The 13638-nt window shown below is 39.8% G+C and overlaps 1 protein-coding gene across 2 annotated transcripts in view; it reads left to right on the top strand.

Moving 5' to 3' along the window:
• Positions 1–13638, top strand: part of RPS6KA3 (ribosomal protein S6 kinase A3) — a 61108-nt gene that overhangs the window by 42484 nt on the left and 4986 nt on the right. Inside the window, exons 11-20 of one of the 2 annotated variants that reach the window (XM_060234053.1) lie at positions 2772–2860; positions 2947–3011; positions 3105–3207; positions 3865–3989; positions 4735–4857; positions 6009–6098; positions 6854–7012; positions 8138–8299; positions 9735–9811; positions 12951–13068. In XM_060234053.1, the coding sequence (XP_060090036.1) occupies positions 2772–2860; positions 2947–3011; positions 3105–3207; positions 3865–3989; positions 4735–4857; positions 6009–6098; positions 6854–7012; positions 8138–8299; positions 9735–9811; positions 12951–13068 (1111 nt within the window). Of the gene's footprint in view, positions 1–2771; positions 2861–2946; positions 3012–3104; positions 3208–3864; positions 3990–4731; positions 4858–6008; positions 6099–6853; positions 7013–8137; positions 8300–9734; positions 9812–12950; positions 13069–13638 lie in introns of both variants that reach the window. The other variant, XM_060234052.1, reaches the window with a different exon arrangement.

Below are 13638 nucleotides of genomic sequence, written 5' to 3'. Positions count from 1 at the left end.
TTGAATGAATCTGCTTGAGGCAGTGACTAATCTTCTGTGCATATCTTTTTCCAAATAAGATCAGTGCATGTCTTCATATATGACTAAGATGCTTAAACTATAACTGGTCCCCATGGGGTACACTGGATAATCAATCTGTGGGTATCTGGGGCTCTGGGAGGGGCTGTTTTGGGGGTAGAGGTGCCAGATTTTCAGCATAGCATCTGATGCCTCTTCTCACACACACATACCCTAGTTTAAAAAAGATTGGACTAGGGGATCCAATTCTATGAGCCCCCAAAAGAAGGTACCCTATCTTCCATTATTTCCAGTGAAGGGAAGGAATTTAAAATGAGTGTGGTCCATTAAAATGTGATAGCAGAACTCCCTTGAGAGTTCAGTTGTGCTTGTCACAACCTTGGTCTTGGTTCCACCCCAAAAGCCCCCAGATATTTCCTGAGTTGGACCAGGCAACCCTACAGATCACAGACATAGCAACAGGTGAGACTTAAGGTTATAGACCTCTCAGTGTAGAGAGAAATAAGTTTAGATTGAACCTTTACTTTCATTACTTGGCATTCAAAATGAACAATGTAAAAAAAAAGTAGAACTTTTAATTCTAGAAATTTATTTCCATCTGATTGGTGTCCCTTAAAATGTGACAGCTTATCTAGGAATGCAAGCCTTGCTTTTCCATTAGGTAGTGTACTATAAGACGACAGTACTTCAGAAATGCAGTTTTGACTTCCACTGCTGTAAGATGGGGTCTGTTTAACCAATCATTCTGAAGGGCTGCTTTTCCCCATCCCTAAAATAATTACTTTTTCTTCCACCTGCAAAAAGATTTTTTTTTAAATTGTTTATGAAGCCCTTCTAGTTTCTGTGTTGTGTACTTCTTTCCATACTTTACACTCAGAAGGCACCGCCATCTCATACTATTGCCTAGCAGTCACTGTCCTCATTTCTTCTGTCATTCAGTTCGCACAGTTGCCCCAATCCTTTTAATACCATTTTGTGAACATCCACACTGAAGTAGAGTTCTAGAGAACTCTAAAGCTTGCACATTGCTGTATGTGATTTGGTTGGTCCTAATAACAGGTATTCCATGGATTGTGTTCTACATTTCTGATCATCTCATCATTTCCAGTTAACTTTGATAGATTGCAGGAGGTTCACAGTGTGACATTTGAATGTAGTTGTCTGGCCCATAAACTAGCTATCAGTCTTCTAGCTGAAGTGCCATTTTTTTGTATTTTACATAGGGTTGCCAGGCAATGCAGGTAACCAGCAGGAGTTGGGTGGGGGTGGGGCTAAATAAAACCATATAGCTTCTGTTGATTCCTAGACATGACTAAGGTCACTTTCATGTTTTCCCCAGAGGTGGTCACAGCATTGATCCAATGGTATTTTTATTTATTTTTCTCTTGCCACTGCTCCAAGTAGTAGTGGGAAGAGTGGCAACCCTAGTTGTACAGCAATAGGTATTTTTCTAGTTACTAGATGCACAGAAGTCTTTCCTCTCCACACATCCTGATATCTCTACCTAGAAAACCCCTTTCTTTCTCTAGTGAAGCTTTTTTCAGCATTGCACTATTATACTAGGAATAAGCTTTACTACGAAACTTCTGTCTACCCTGGCAACAGTCACAGGAGACAGGAACTCGGCCAGAAATAAGTGGCAAATGTATTCACAAAGCTCCCTCCTCCCGTACTTCTCACACAACAAATCAGTTTTCTAACAGCAGTGCTAGGTTAGGAAGGGCATTTCCATCTGCTCTGCAGAAAAGTCATTTCTCAGTGAGCAAACTGATCTTAATAACAGAGCTCAGAAATTGCCTCATGGGAACCTGGGTAGGAACAGTATCAGCCAGGCCATTGAATCCAACAGCCACATGGGAACCATGGAGGGAAAGAGAATTAATGCAACCCGTCTTGTTTAATGAAGCTGCCCAAGCCTTTGGTCCCCAATCCTACCAACAGGGAGTGTAAGAGTGGCTAGTCCCTTCAGTGAAACTGGTTCTTTACCCAGGCTTAATCTTCTCTTGCTTGGCTTTGTATCCCTGAGGGTTTCAACCCTGATGGGGAGGAGCCAGCGCCAGTCCCCACAGGCAGCCCAGAGATTCTGTTTGAGGGCAGAAAGGTGGGATATAAATTTTGGAAATAAACAAAATCCAGATAATCAGGCTTTCCAACCAGCATCCCCATTTTAAAAATCTGTATTCAGCTCATTCCCCTTTTGTCACCTCATCACAGCAACTTAGACATGATTTGAAATGCAGTAAAATTTAGTGGGTCTGATCTCTTAGATTAAGTAAGATTAAGTAAGATACACTGAAATCCTATTGATCCTTCCTGTGTTTTTGGAGGGTTAACTGGACCATCATATGCAGTGTCACTGTTTAAGCCCAGTGGTTTCAGCCAATGAAATTAACTCTGCATAGGATTGCATGGCAAAGCAAGCATTGTACTCACATTTTACAGCCAGGATTATTTTTTTCAGCAAATCTGAGTTTGCTAGTCTTATCTGTATGTATATAAAAATTATATTCATAAATTTCAGTAAAATGAACTATTAGATATTTACTTTACCAAATATTCCCTTCTCTAATTTCCCATTGTTTCCTTTCTTACTCTAGGAAAGTATTATGTTGAGCCTTTTTGGGTGGGTAGAGAGTAATTTTATATCCACAATAGACAACGGTTTTGTTTTGTAGACAATGTTGCTAAATTTCAAACAATAACAGATTCCCAGAAAAAAATATTTACATGTTATTAATGTATTTATTATATAGAGCCAAACTTGGAATGCCCCAGTTTTTAAGTCCAGAAGCTCAGAGTCTTCTACGAATGCTTTTCAAAAGGAACCCTGCAAACAGATTAGGCAAGTATTTCATGAAGCTACTTTATTCTATCTCAACTCTGTCTCTTATTTCGCTACTAAATATGTTCAATATTGGTATTTAAAAGGAGCAGGTCCAGATGGAGTTGAAGAAATTAAGAGGCATCATTTTTTCTCCACAATAGATTGGAATGTGAGTAGGAAATAAAAGAGCAAATTTTTCAATATTCACAAAATTCTTGAATTGCTTTATACTACTCTATTATGTAACATTTATTTGTTCTAGAAATTGTACAGAAGAGAAATTAATCCACCATTTAAGCCTGCAACTGGTAGACCTGAAGATACATTTTATTTTGATCCTGAATTTACAGCAAAAACTCCAAAAGGTAATAAACTTTCACTGTTTTCAGCAAATATTACATATTTGGTTACATAACTTTAAATTTTCTAGGTGGACTACTGAACCCTTACTTTGCCTAAATTTTGCTCTTTAGGACACTTTTTCCTTGTAGAGAAGAATTATTTCCATTCTTGGAGCCAAATTGGGAAACAAGTGTCTGAGAACACATGCCGAACAAAAAGCCCACAAGAAGGTCATTAAGGCCACTGTGTCCTCCTCATCAATCACTCATGGCTAATAGCAAACTCTTTTAGTCTTCTAGTTAGTATGGTTGCTTGCCACATATTTTGTAGCAATTTCTTTAAATTAATTATGACTCTGCTCCTAAGAACTATGAGCACGCAAGATGTTTATTTACTGAGAGTTTGCTGAGTGCAACCATGATTGTGTAGCCCAGCCCCTTTTGCCAGGCATCCCATGGGAGTAGGGGGTGGAAATATGCTCATTGCAGTATACAAGCCTGTACACATCCCATGTGTCAGAACTATGTTAGTTTCACTAGTTGTAAATAAATGCTGGTGCAATCACAGGTAAACCTTTTCGGAGAGAGCAACGCTAGACATACATCAAAAGTACCTACAGTATATGTGGCTAACTGTAGTGTCATCTGATCTTTGAGTAAAATGTATGTGTTTGCTTTCAGACTCACCCGGTATTCCTCCCAGTGCTAATGCTCACCAACTCTTTCGAGGCTTCAGTTTTGTAGCAATTGCATCAGATGATGAAAGTCAAGCAATGCAGACATCTGGTGTGCACTCAATTGTTCAGGTGAATGTTCATAATGAAGAGCTGTTTGTATTGGCTGGGATTCAGAGTACAGTGAGCAGAACAAATACTGCTTATGCAATTCTGCATGTGGATGCACAGATCCAAGATATACACACGTGGCTAAATTGCACATGCAGTTTGTACAAGGACTTTCTTTTCATGTTGAAGATATTTGAAAGTGGCTACATTTTCCTTGTGATAGCTTCTTGTATGATTGACATGTAGAAGGAGAGTAGTTACTGAACATGTTGAAACCTGAATCTACACATGGACGTGGAGATTTTAGTCATTTTTTTCCACTCATATTTTGCTGTAGATCACAGCCTCAGGACTAATATCCTAAATTCTTCCCATTTGCAAAATATGCATCTAGTAACTCAACATTAGCCAGCTTTTTTGTCTCATACCTCATTCTTAATTATTGTGGTCCTATTCCTGCTAACTAAATACCCCTTGCTTACATGCCTGATTGTAAGAGCCCAGTATTTTTACTGTGCAGGTTTTATACAACATCTTGTTTGTTACAACTTTTGCTGCACACCTGTGTTAAAATGTTCCACATAAAATGTAGTAACTGTGTATTTCATTCACTAACTTTTATGCTGGAACAGGAATGAGAATAAAATTTAGTAAATAGGTCTTTTTAAAAAAAGTTCTCTGTAATTCACTAGTAATTGGTAAACATTTCGTAGATAGTAGATGTTTGTAAAGTATTCATTAATTGATAATGTTATTTTGGTAGCAGTTGCACAGGAACAGTATTCAATTTACTGATGGATATGAAGTCAAGCAAGACATAGGAGTTGGCTCTTATTCCGTATGCAAAAGATGTATACATAAAGCAACAAATATGGAATATGCAGTAAAGGTAAGCATATTCTCAGTAAATCTGTGGTAGAATTTGAGTTTGGTTTAGAGTGGATAAGATATCGGGAGTCATGGTTGTGGGTGAGTGTGTGCATTATGAGTTTTGAAGAGATTACTTTCCCAGTTGAAGTGGTTTCAGGTAGGGGCAGAATATGCTACCTAATAAAGTAGGTGAGGATGAGTTCAGAAGGAAGACTGGCTGTATAGGTTCAAATGCTGAACCACCACCAGATGAATGAGCCACTTAAGCATGACTCCCACATTGCTATAGGAAGGCTCCCATTGTGACTCCCAATTTCATCAGTATTCAAACAATCAGAAGTGGCTTGCCCAGTTACCTAGAAAGATGACCATTTTGCTATAGCAGTAAGGAGTTCATGATTCTAGACCCTTGAAGGTCTAGATGGCTTGAGGGCTAAGGTTTATGATGACTACGTGCAGATTTTTTTAAACTTGGGAAGATTGGGCTAGATAGTCAACTCTGCATCCCTTAAAGACCCAGCTGTCTGGACCAGAGAGAGAAGATGACATAATTCTCCTGATCAAATTGGAGCAAGGGTCCATCCACAATCCCTATTTCCTACAGTAGCCATGCAGTACCTCCACTGTGAAAAGGCAATAGCATTCTTCTGTTGCTGTCCCTCTCCCCAACAACTGTTATTGAGCGGCATACTACCTTTGACCATGGTCATTCACTTTAGTAATCATGTCTAATTGTCTTTAATATCCTATTCTGAATAGATTTGTCCAAAAATCTGAATAGTTTTGAAACCAACTATTTCCCTGTGTTCAGAAGGGTAGACCAAGTAGAGAACAGTTGAAGAGGCCAGATGTTGCTATGCATATCACAAAGACCCTAATGCTGATGTTGGAAAGGGCTTTTTTTGTGGAAAAAGCACAGCAGTAACTCATTTGCATGTTAGGCCACCCATCACCCTTCACCATTGATTCACACAGGGCTTTTTTGTAGAAAAAGCCTAGTGGAAACTCATTTGCATATTGGGTGACACTCCCTGATGGAACTGCATTCCTGCTCAAAAAAAGCTCTCCCTGACAAACTACAATTTAAATACTTCTGAGTATAAAGCAATTGTTGGCTCAAACTGTTTTGCAATTTAAGTTAATTGATTTAAAATCATCGTCCCCCTTCAGATAATAGACAAGAGTAAAAGGGACCCCACGGAAGAAATAGAAATCCTGTTGAGATACGGACAACATCCAAATATTATTACTCTTAAAGATGTAAGTAAGCATCTTCGCTGGTTTTATTTTTTGGCAAATCAGTCAGTTTCAGCGTGATGCCTTTTGTCAAGTTTCCACTAATCACTCACTAGTTAGGAACCCTGCATGTTGTAACAAAGATTTTTGCTCTCTAGAGTTCTCCATGAACTGCAAATATCTTGGGAAGTGCATGGTGTTTTTTTTAATTTCATGCTGGATTTCTTAAGACTGCAGTGAAATACTGCTTCTGTCAACATACAGTGTGAATGCTAAATACTGTTCTCCCTCGACTTCTATGCTATTCACATACATATTAAAATATACTTAATGAAGTTCACAATTCCTAACTTTTTGCACTAGTTTGCTGATCTTGGTAAATTTTGAATCAAATTTTGTGGTGTATGATAAAGGAATGTATTTTGTGTACATAGATCAGAAATCCAGTTAACAGTAAATTTTACTAACTCTTTCTTACCATTTCAAAGATTAGGGTGGTACATAATTTCAAAAACTGCTAAAGGATGATCACATAACTTTGAAATTAGTTTAGGATTAGTTTGCAGTTTTGGTTCATATTCAGTGTAATTGCTAACATATTCAGTGTAATTGAATACCTGTTGCTGTCAGATATTGCCCATATGTTTTCAATTCTAATTTTTGTGGCCTCATCAGAACCTGTGCCCCTTACTTAGGTTGCTTGTTCAGTTGCAGAATCCTGTAGGTCACATTCTGTAGTATATAATTGGACACTTTCAGTTATATGTTTCACTTTTCAGGTATATGATGATGGGAAATACGTATACCTAGTAACAGAACTAATGAAAGGAGGAGAACTTTTGGACAAAATCCTTAGACAAAAATTTTTTTCTGAAAGGGAAGCCAGTGCTGTCCTGTTGACAATAACAAAAACGGTTGAATACCTCCATGCACAAGGAGTAAGTTTGCTTCCTTGAGTATTTTTATAAATGTATTATTTGAATTGACACTTATCTTTGACTGAATGTTGAAATTGGTTTTATTATGATATTTTAATTATTATTTTATTTCTATTTTTATGTACTCTGCTCTGAGCCCCCAAACGGGGATACGGACGGAATATAAATAAACAATAATAATAGAAATATTCTAATGTACAAATACGTTTCATTCTCTTAACTGTTCTCTGTTATGTATTATTAGACACTAGTATTGCATTGTAGAAGTAACTATAAAGTCTGAAAGGACAAGGAACTATGAACAGTAAATAGCTCCATGATCATTGCTGGAAATTGTCAAAAATTGCTTCCTTACAGTAACAGCTTCACATAGTTGCTGCAGTGCTTTCATGACCCTGCTTGTGGGGAGAGTGGGCTATAAATTGAAAAATACAGGACATTCTTTTGTAGGAAAAACTCAGCAGGAACTCATTGCCTATTAGGCCACACCACCTGATGTCACCATTGTTTCACATGGTCTTTTTTGTAGAAAAAGCCCAGCATGAAATCATTTGCATATTAAGCCACACCCCCTGACACTAAGCCAGCTGGAACTGCATTTCTGTGCATTCCTGCTCAAAAAAAGCCCTGGAAAAATAACAAATAAATAAATGTTTCTGACCCTGGAGATCCCTTCTAACTCTACTCTGATTCTATACAAGGCCAGAACTATACAAAAATAGTCAAGGATAGAGACTTACATATTTTAAAATGAAAGCTGTGAACCTGATCGACTTGATGGACAGATAGTTATAGCTTAAAGATATATCATTTGCTGATTTAAAAAACAAGCCTTGCCATCTGGAAGACTCACTGCTGCTGCATTGTATCAGCTGCCACAGCAGCTATAAGGGTATCACACAAATCTCTCTCAGTGTGGAAACTATTGACATAAATTCAATAGTTGACAATAAATTCAATACAGGATTCATAATTATCTTCATGGTATGGTCAATGAACAGACCAATGTAAAAGTAGATTATAGAAAATATATCCTTTATAACCTCTGTCGGTAAGCTACAGTTAAGCAAGAAAATAACTGTGTGTGTGTGTGAGATAGAAGAAAATGTTTTTGTTTTGCTTTAGGTGGTACACCGAGATTTGAAGCCCAGCAATATCCTGTATGTTGATGAATCAGGCAATCCAGAATCAATACGGATTTGTGATTTTGGCTTTGCAAAGCAGCTAAGAGCAGAAAATGGCCTTCTAATGACTCCTTGTTACACAGCAAACTTTGTCGCTCCTGAGGTAAATTGCTACTTTGACAAGAAAGAAAAAGGATGTAGTTTCATGATTGAGTCCCTTTGCCTAGTGCAGTACTGTATCTGCACTGGGCCTCAGTTATAGTTAATATGCATGCACTGGCCCAGCTGTGAAGTCTTCAAGGGACTAGTCAGAACATGAAGTATTCCTGTTCTTCCTGTAAGAGCACTGAGCCTGCTAAAGGCACCAATGGGTGCATGGCCGGCCCTAGGGCCCACAGCGCCCCAGGCAACCTTGCCCCCCCACTGTCCCTGCTGCCGCTTCACAGCCCAGCAGCGGGAAGAGGTGGCAAGGGGGAAGACAGCAGCGATCAGGGTGGGGAAGGAGATGGGGAGAAGCAGCTGTAACAAGGGGGAAGAAGCAGCAATTGGGGCAGGGAGCGAGGGGAAGGAGGCAGAGAGAAGCGGCAATCAGGACGAGGAGAGAGGTGGGGAGAAGTGGAGGCAACGGGGGGAAGAAGCAGCGATCGGGACAGGGAGGGAGGCGAGAAGCGGCGGTTGGGACTGGGAGTTGGGGAGAAGCGGCCATCAGAACTGGGAGGGAGGTGGGGAGAAGTGACGATTGGAACAGGGAGGGAGGTGAGGAGAAGCGGCGATCAGGACGGGGAGGAAGGCGGTGAGAAGCAGCAATCAGGACTGAGAGGGAGGCGGGGAGAAGCGGCGATCAGGACTTGGAGGGAGGCAGGGAGAAGTAGCCATTGAGACAGGGAGGGAGGCGAGGAGAAGCGGCGATTGGGACAGGGAGGGAGATGGGAAGAAGTTGCCATCGGGACAGGGAGGGAGGCTTGGAAAAGCAAAGGCAACGGGGGGAAGAAGCAGTGATTGGGGAGGGAAGGGGAAGGAGGCGGGGAGAAGTGGTAGCTATGGGGCAATCAGGGAAGAAGCAGCGATTGGGACGGTGAAGGAGGCAGGGAGCAGCAGCAGCAATGAGGGAAGAAGCAGCGATCGAGGCAGGGAGGGATTTTTTAAAACAAAATGGCGGGGGCACCCAATTTGGAACCCCTGCAGGGCCGGCACCCTAGGCAAGTGCCTAGTTTGCCTAGTGGAAGAGTCGGCCCTGTGTAGGTGTGATGAGTGGTTTTCTGTTCTGCTGTCCTAGACTCTCTGAGGTACAGAAACAAGCAGTTTTCCTCTTACTGCTCCATTTTTATGTAGTCCCAGGCCTGGAGTTTTCCAAGGCTCCTAACTTTTATTATACTTGATGGGATTCAGGCTTCCTTTTTTCTATAGTCCTGTTTTAGAGTCTCCAACCACAAGAGCTGTCTTTAGTCTGGTGGCTTATTTAATTGTTGAGGTGTAGTTGTGTAGACATGAAGGAAATCCATGGTTCCAGGTTTTTCTTAATTGGCTGAGGTAATGGTGATAACCACAACCAATGTAACTGATTTTGTAGAAACTAATGGATGAATTGTTTTCCATAGGTTCTAAAAAGGCAAGGCTATGATGCAGCATGTGACATATGGAGTCTTGGTGTTCTGCTTTACACAATGCTGACAGGGTATGTTTGTGGGCACTAAGCTGCAATGGCTTATACTGACTTATAAAATTGGACCAACTGTTCTTTATCTACTCAGAGACTGAAATCTTGAGGACCCATTGTTACCATGCTGCCCCAGATGCAGATATGTTTAAACACATTCATACACAACATTCTGTTAATATGTGTTTGCATCCCTTTGCTTTCCATTGTCTCTGAGTTTTTCCATTCTCCATCCCTTCTGCATGTCAAACCATTCATGCACTTGCATATGAACATACAACCCTCAACCATCAGGCATACTAACACTATCAAGGAGGTAAAAGCACTCTCAACTAATCATTGATTTTAGGCCTCCCTGCTGTTTTCCCTACATTAGCTTTTTAGTGAGTATGCCTGAAAAGTTTATTCAGCTGTCTACTAGTTGCTCACTGGAAATCATAAGAATGGACATTATTAACAGAATAACTAGTAAGATACACAATGAACTACAGCATCTTAACCTTCATATTGCTGTTGAAAGTCTAGTTAGATGCAAAATTAAGGGGCCCTTCAGATATTATTGCAGCAAGTTCCCTATGACACTTGCCTACAAATCCACAGTGATGTTGGAAATCTTAGAGCACAAGGGCAGCTCCCAGTCACATAAAGTAGTAGAAAGAGCTATATAAATCTGAAACTCATTCCTACTGTTTATTGCAGTGATTTCATTGTTTATACAGTACTAGTCAACCCGGCCAATTAAATGTCATATAGTTTGTGAGCTGTGAATAGAGAGGCAGTGTGGCGTAGTGGTTAAGAGTGTTAGACTAGAATTTGGGAGATCCAGGTTTGAATTCACACTCTGTCATGGAAGCTTGCTGAGTGAACTTGGGCCAGCCACATAGTTTCAGTCTCACAGACAGTTGTGAAGATAAAATAGAGAGGAATGTACACCTTTTGGGTCTCTGTTGAGTCCCTCAGTAAGTAAGAACAAGTTACCTCTTCAGCCACTACTTTCTCTATTTTGTGGATTTCATTTTTTAAAAAGTATTATGAATTAAACCTATGCTGATCATCCCCTTTAAGAAGTATGAACTTTTGCTTTACTTCACACTTGGTATCACAGAAAAGATCTGCCTTACATTATCTTCAAAGAGAACAGCTGTTCCAAACAGTGCCATTCATTCCAACCCATCCTACGTGCCACTTAATTTCCAAATGTTTGGGCATCCCCTATGCATGCATTCCCTTCTCTATATAAAAGCTGGAACAGCTAATCCTTTTTGTCTTGTCTGCTGAGTCCTCTTTAAAAATAGTGGAATAAGGCATATGCTCAAAGGGTTTCCTGAATTATTAAGACATCCTTCCTGTCACAATAGCTGAGCCATACGTTTTGTTGCCTTGGGATGCTGATTATTATGGTTACTTTGGTAATCAACATTGTGAACACAATCCACGTAAAACTTTTTATTTAGGACCAGTGAAATGATGCATAACAGCTTTCAACTTCGCAAGAACTGTCCATTTTGGCAGTTGTTACAGAAAAAAGGTTTTTTCAGGTCATGATTTTAAGATCTTGTCATGCCAGTATAAGGTGGATCTTCTGACAGACAAAGAAGAATCTGGTTTTAGGTGGCTGCAGACCAGAGCCCAAAAATGTGGTAATAAATCTGGTAATAAAATGAAGTAATAAATCAAATTCCATGCTAACAACTTCCCTCCACGTTTCTCACTCCCCTCTTTACTGGTGAGAATACAAGTCCCTTTTTGAAATAGCAAATAGATATTACTTGCTGAAAGATCCAGCTTATACTGGCAAGACATTATCTTAAAATCATGACGTGAATAATTTGCTTTTGTCTCTTATATGGTCATTTTGTAACATCAGACTTGATAAAAAGTTCTCATTTACTCAAAATTTACACATTGTTATACGTCACTGAGTTTGTCTTCATAAAAGATAATACAATGATTGTGTTTTTGGCTTTTATTTTTGGACCAACATGTCTGAAAATGTCTACTAGAATGGCCAAACTCTCTTGGGAAAAGTTCAGAAGCCTTTTGGGCATAAATGCAGTGGGGCACCTCCTGACTGGGACATCCTTGCAGGCACACATAACCGCCCGTGCTTTGCCAGCGGCATTGGTTTCTAGTTGAGTACTGGAACAAGTTCAGGATTATGGTACTAACCTTTAAGGCCCTATGCAGTCATGGGCCAACATATCTGCAAGATGATCTCTTCCAATATGTCCCCTGAAGAGCTCTACACTCATTAGATCAACACCTTCTGGTAGCCCCTGGCCCAAAAGACATCTGCTCAGCCTTGGGCAGAGCCTTTTCAGCTCTGGCTACAACCTGGTGGAACACACTCCTAAGTGAGATGAGGGCCCTGTGAGACTTATTACAATTTTGCAGGGTTTGTAAAATGCCAGACCTTTGGTTGAGGAAGTGGGTGTATAATTAAATTGGCCTGCCCTGCTTTAACCTGCCTATGTTGCAGACTATACCAGCTTGTGCTATAGGCAGCAGCCTGGGCCCACTTATTTAATATTCTGGCCATTTGGGGGCATATATATATATAACCATTTGGGGGCTTTGTTGAATTACCAGTTCACCATCATATATCAATTATGGTTTCCAGGTTTTTAATTGGAATTTTTTATCTGTTTTATTGGTTTACTGTAACCTGCCTGGGATTGCTTGTGGGGGAGGGTGGAAAGGAAGTCCCATAAATAAATAGCTTGTCTCTCTCTCACACACACACACACACACACACAAAGAGGTCACAAGGGGAGAAGGATCCAGGTGAATTGAACTGTTTCAGCTTGTTGGTGGAGGTGACAGGTGGAAAGGGAAAGTTTGCAGTGAATGGGGCAGGATCCTGGCACCTGAAGTTCATATAATGGTAAAAGTGGTGTTGCTGACAATCCAGTAGTTGGTTTCTAGAACTGAGCATTCCTCCTGCTTCTGACTTCAAGTATAGAATGTACTTTATTTTGCTCTAAAACTTCTTTTGTTGACCTCAGTACAATGGCATTGTTGAACCACTTTCTAATGTACACATACCCATTTGTTATGTGTTCTGTATTTTGATTAATAATGCTTGTCTTACAACTTCTATAATAGTTTGAACTCAACAAGACATAGTAAATAACACTTTAATTCTTTGGTTAATTAGCTACACTCCCTTTGCAAATGGTCCTGATGATACCCCAGAGGAAATTTTGGCACGAATAGGTAGTGGGAAGTTCTCTCTCAGTGGTGGATACTGGAATTCTGTTTCAGATACAGCGAAGGCAAGTATACCTTTTGTTGCATGTCAGCTGCATTTTTGAATAACATCTGTTCATAACATAGGAAATAGTACAACATTTTTGTATGATTTTTTTTTAATTTTTACTTGAGACTTAATCTTCCATTTTGGAAACAGGTATGTGTAGAAGAAAAAGTTGCTATAGCTGTTGTGTCATTCTTATTACTGACACTTAATGTTCCAGAAGTACCAAATAAAATTTCCTAACTTTTTGGGCCAGGGCAGGTTTTCCCTTCTACAGTGTTGTCAAACGAATTTTTTTTTGCTTTGTCTCATATACACTAAAGAGAGTTAAAGAGTTCGGAAATGGTGACTCCACTATTTAAAATTTGTATGCCGCCCATTCCATACAGACTCCGGGCAGCTCACAGTCACAATACCACAATACAATACCTTATGGTTATAAAATCAAAACATATATAACAATTTATAATTTAAAAACTTAAAAATGGTGCTATCTGGACTAACAGGCAGATTCACCTTCCTCAGCTGTGCTGCATAATGTACCCCTAGCAGAAATTGATAAAAATAACTAAAATGTTAGTTATTGATT

This window comes from Heteronotia binoei, chromosome 3 (genome assembly GCF_032191835.1).
Source record: "Heteronotia binoei isolate CCM8104 ecotype False Entrance Well chromosome 3, APGP_CSIRO_Hbin_v1, whole genome shotgun sequence".
Classification (NCBI taxonomy): Eukaryota; Metazoa; Chordata; class Lepidosauria; order Squamata; family Gekkonidae; genus Heteronotia; species Heteronotia binoei.
The sequence above is the reverse complement of the archived record's forward strand: the minus strand, read 5'-3'. Positions and strand labels throughout refer to the sequence as shown.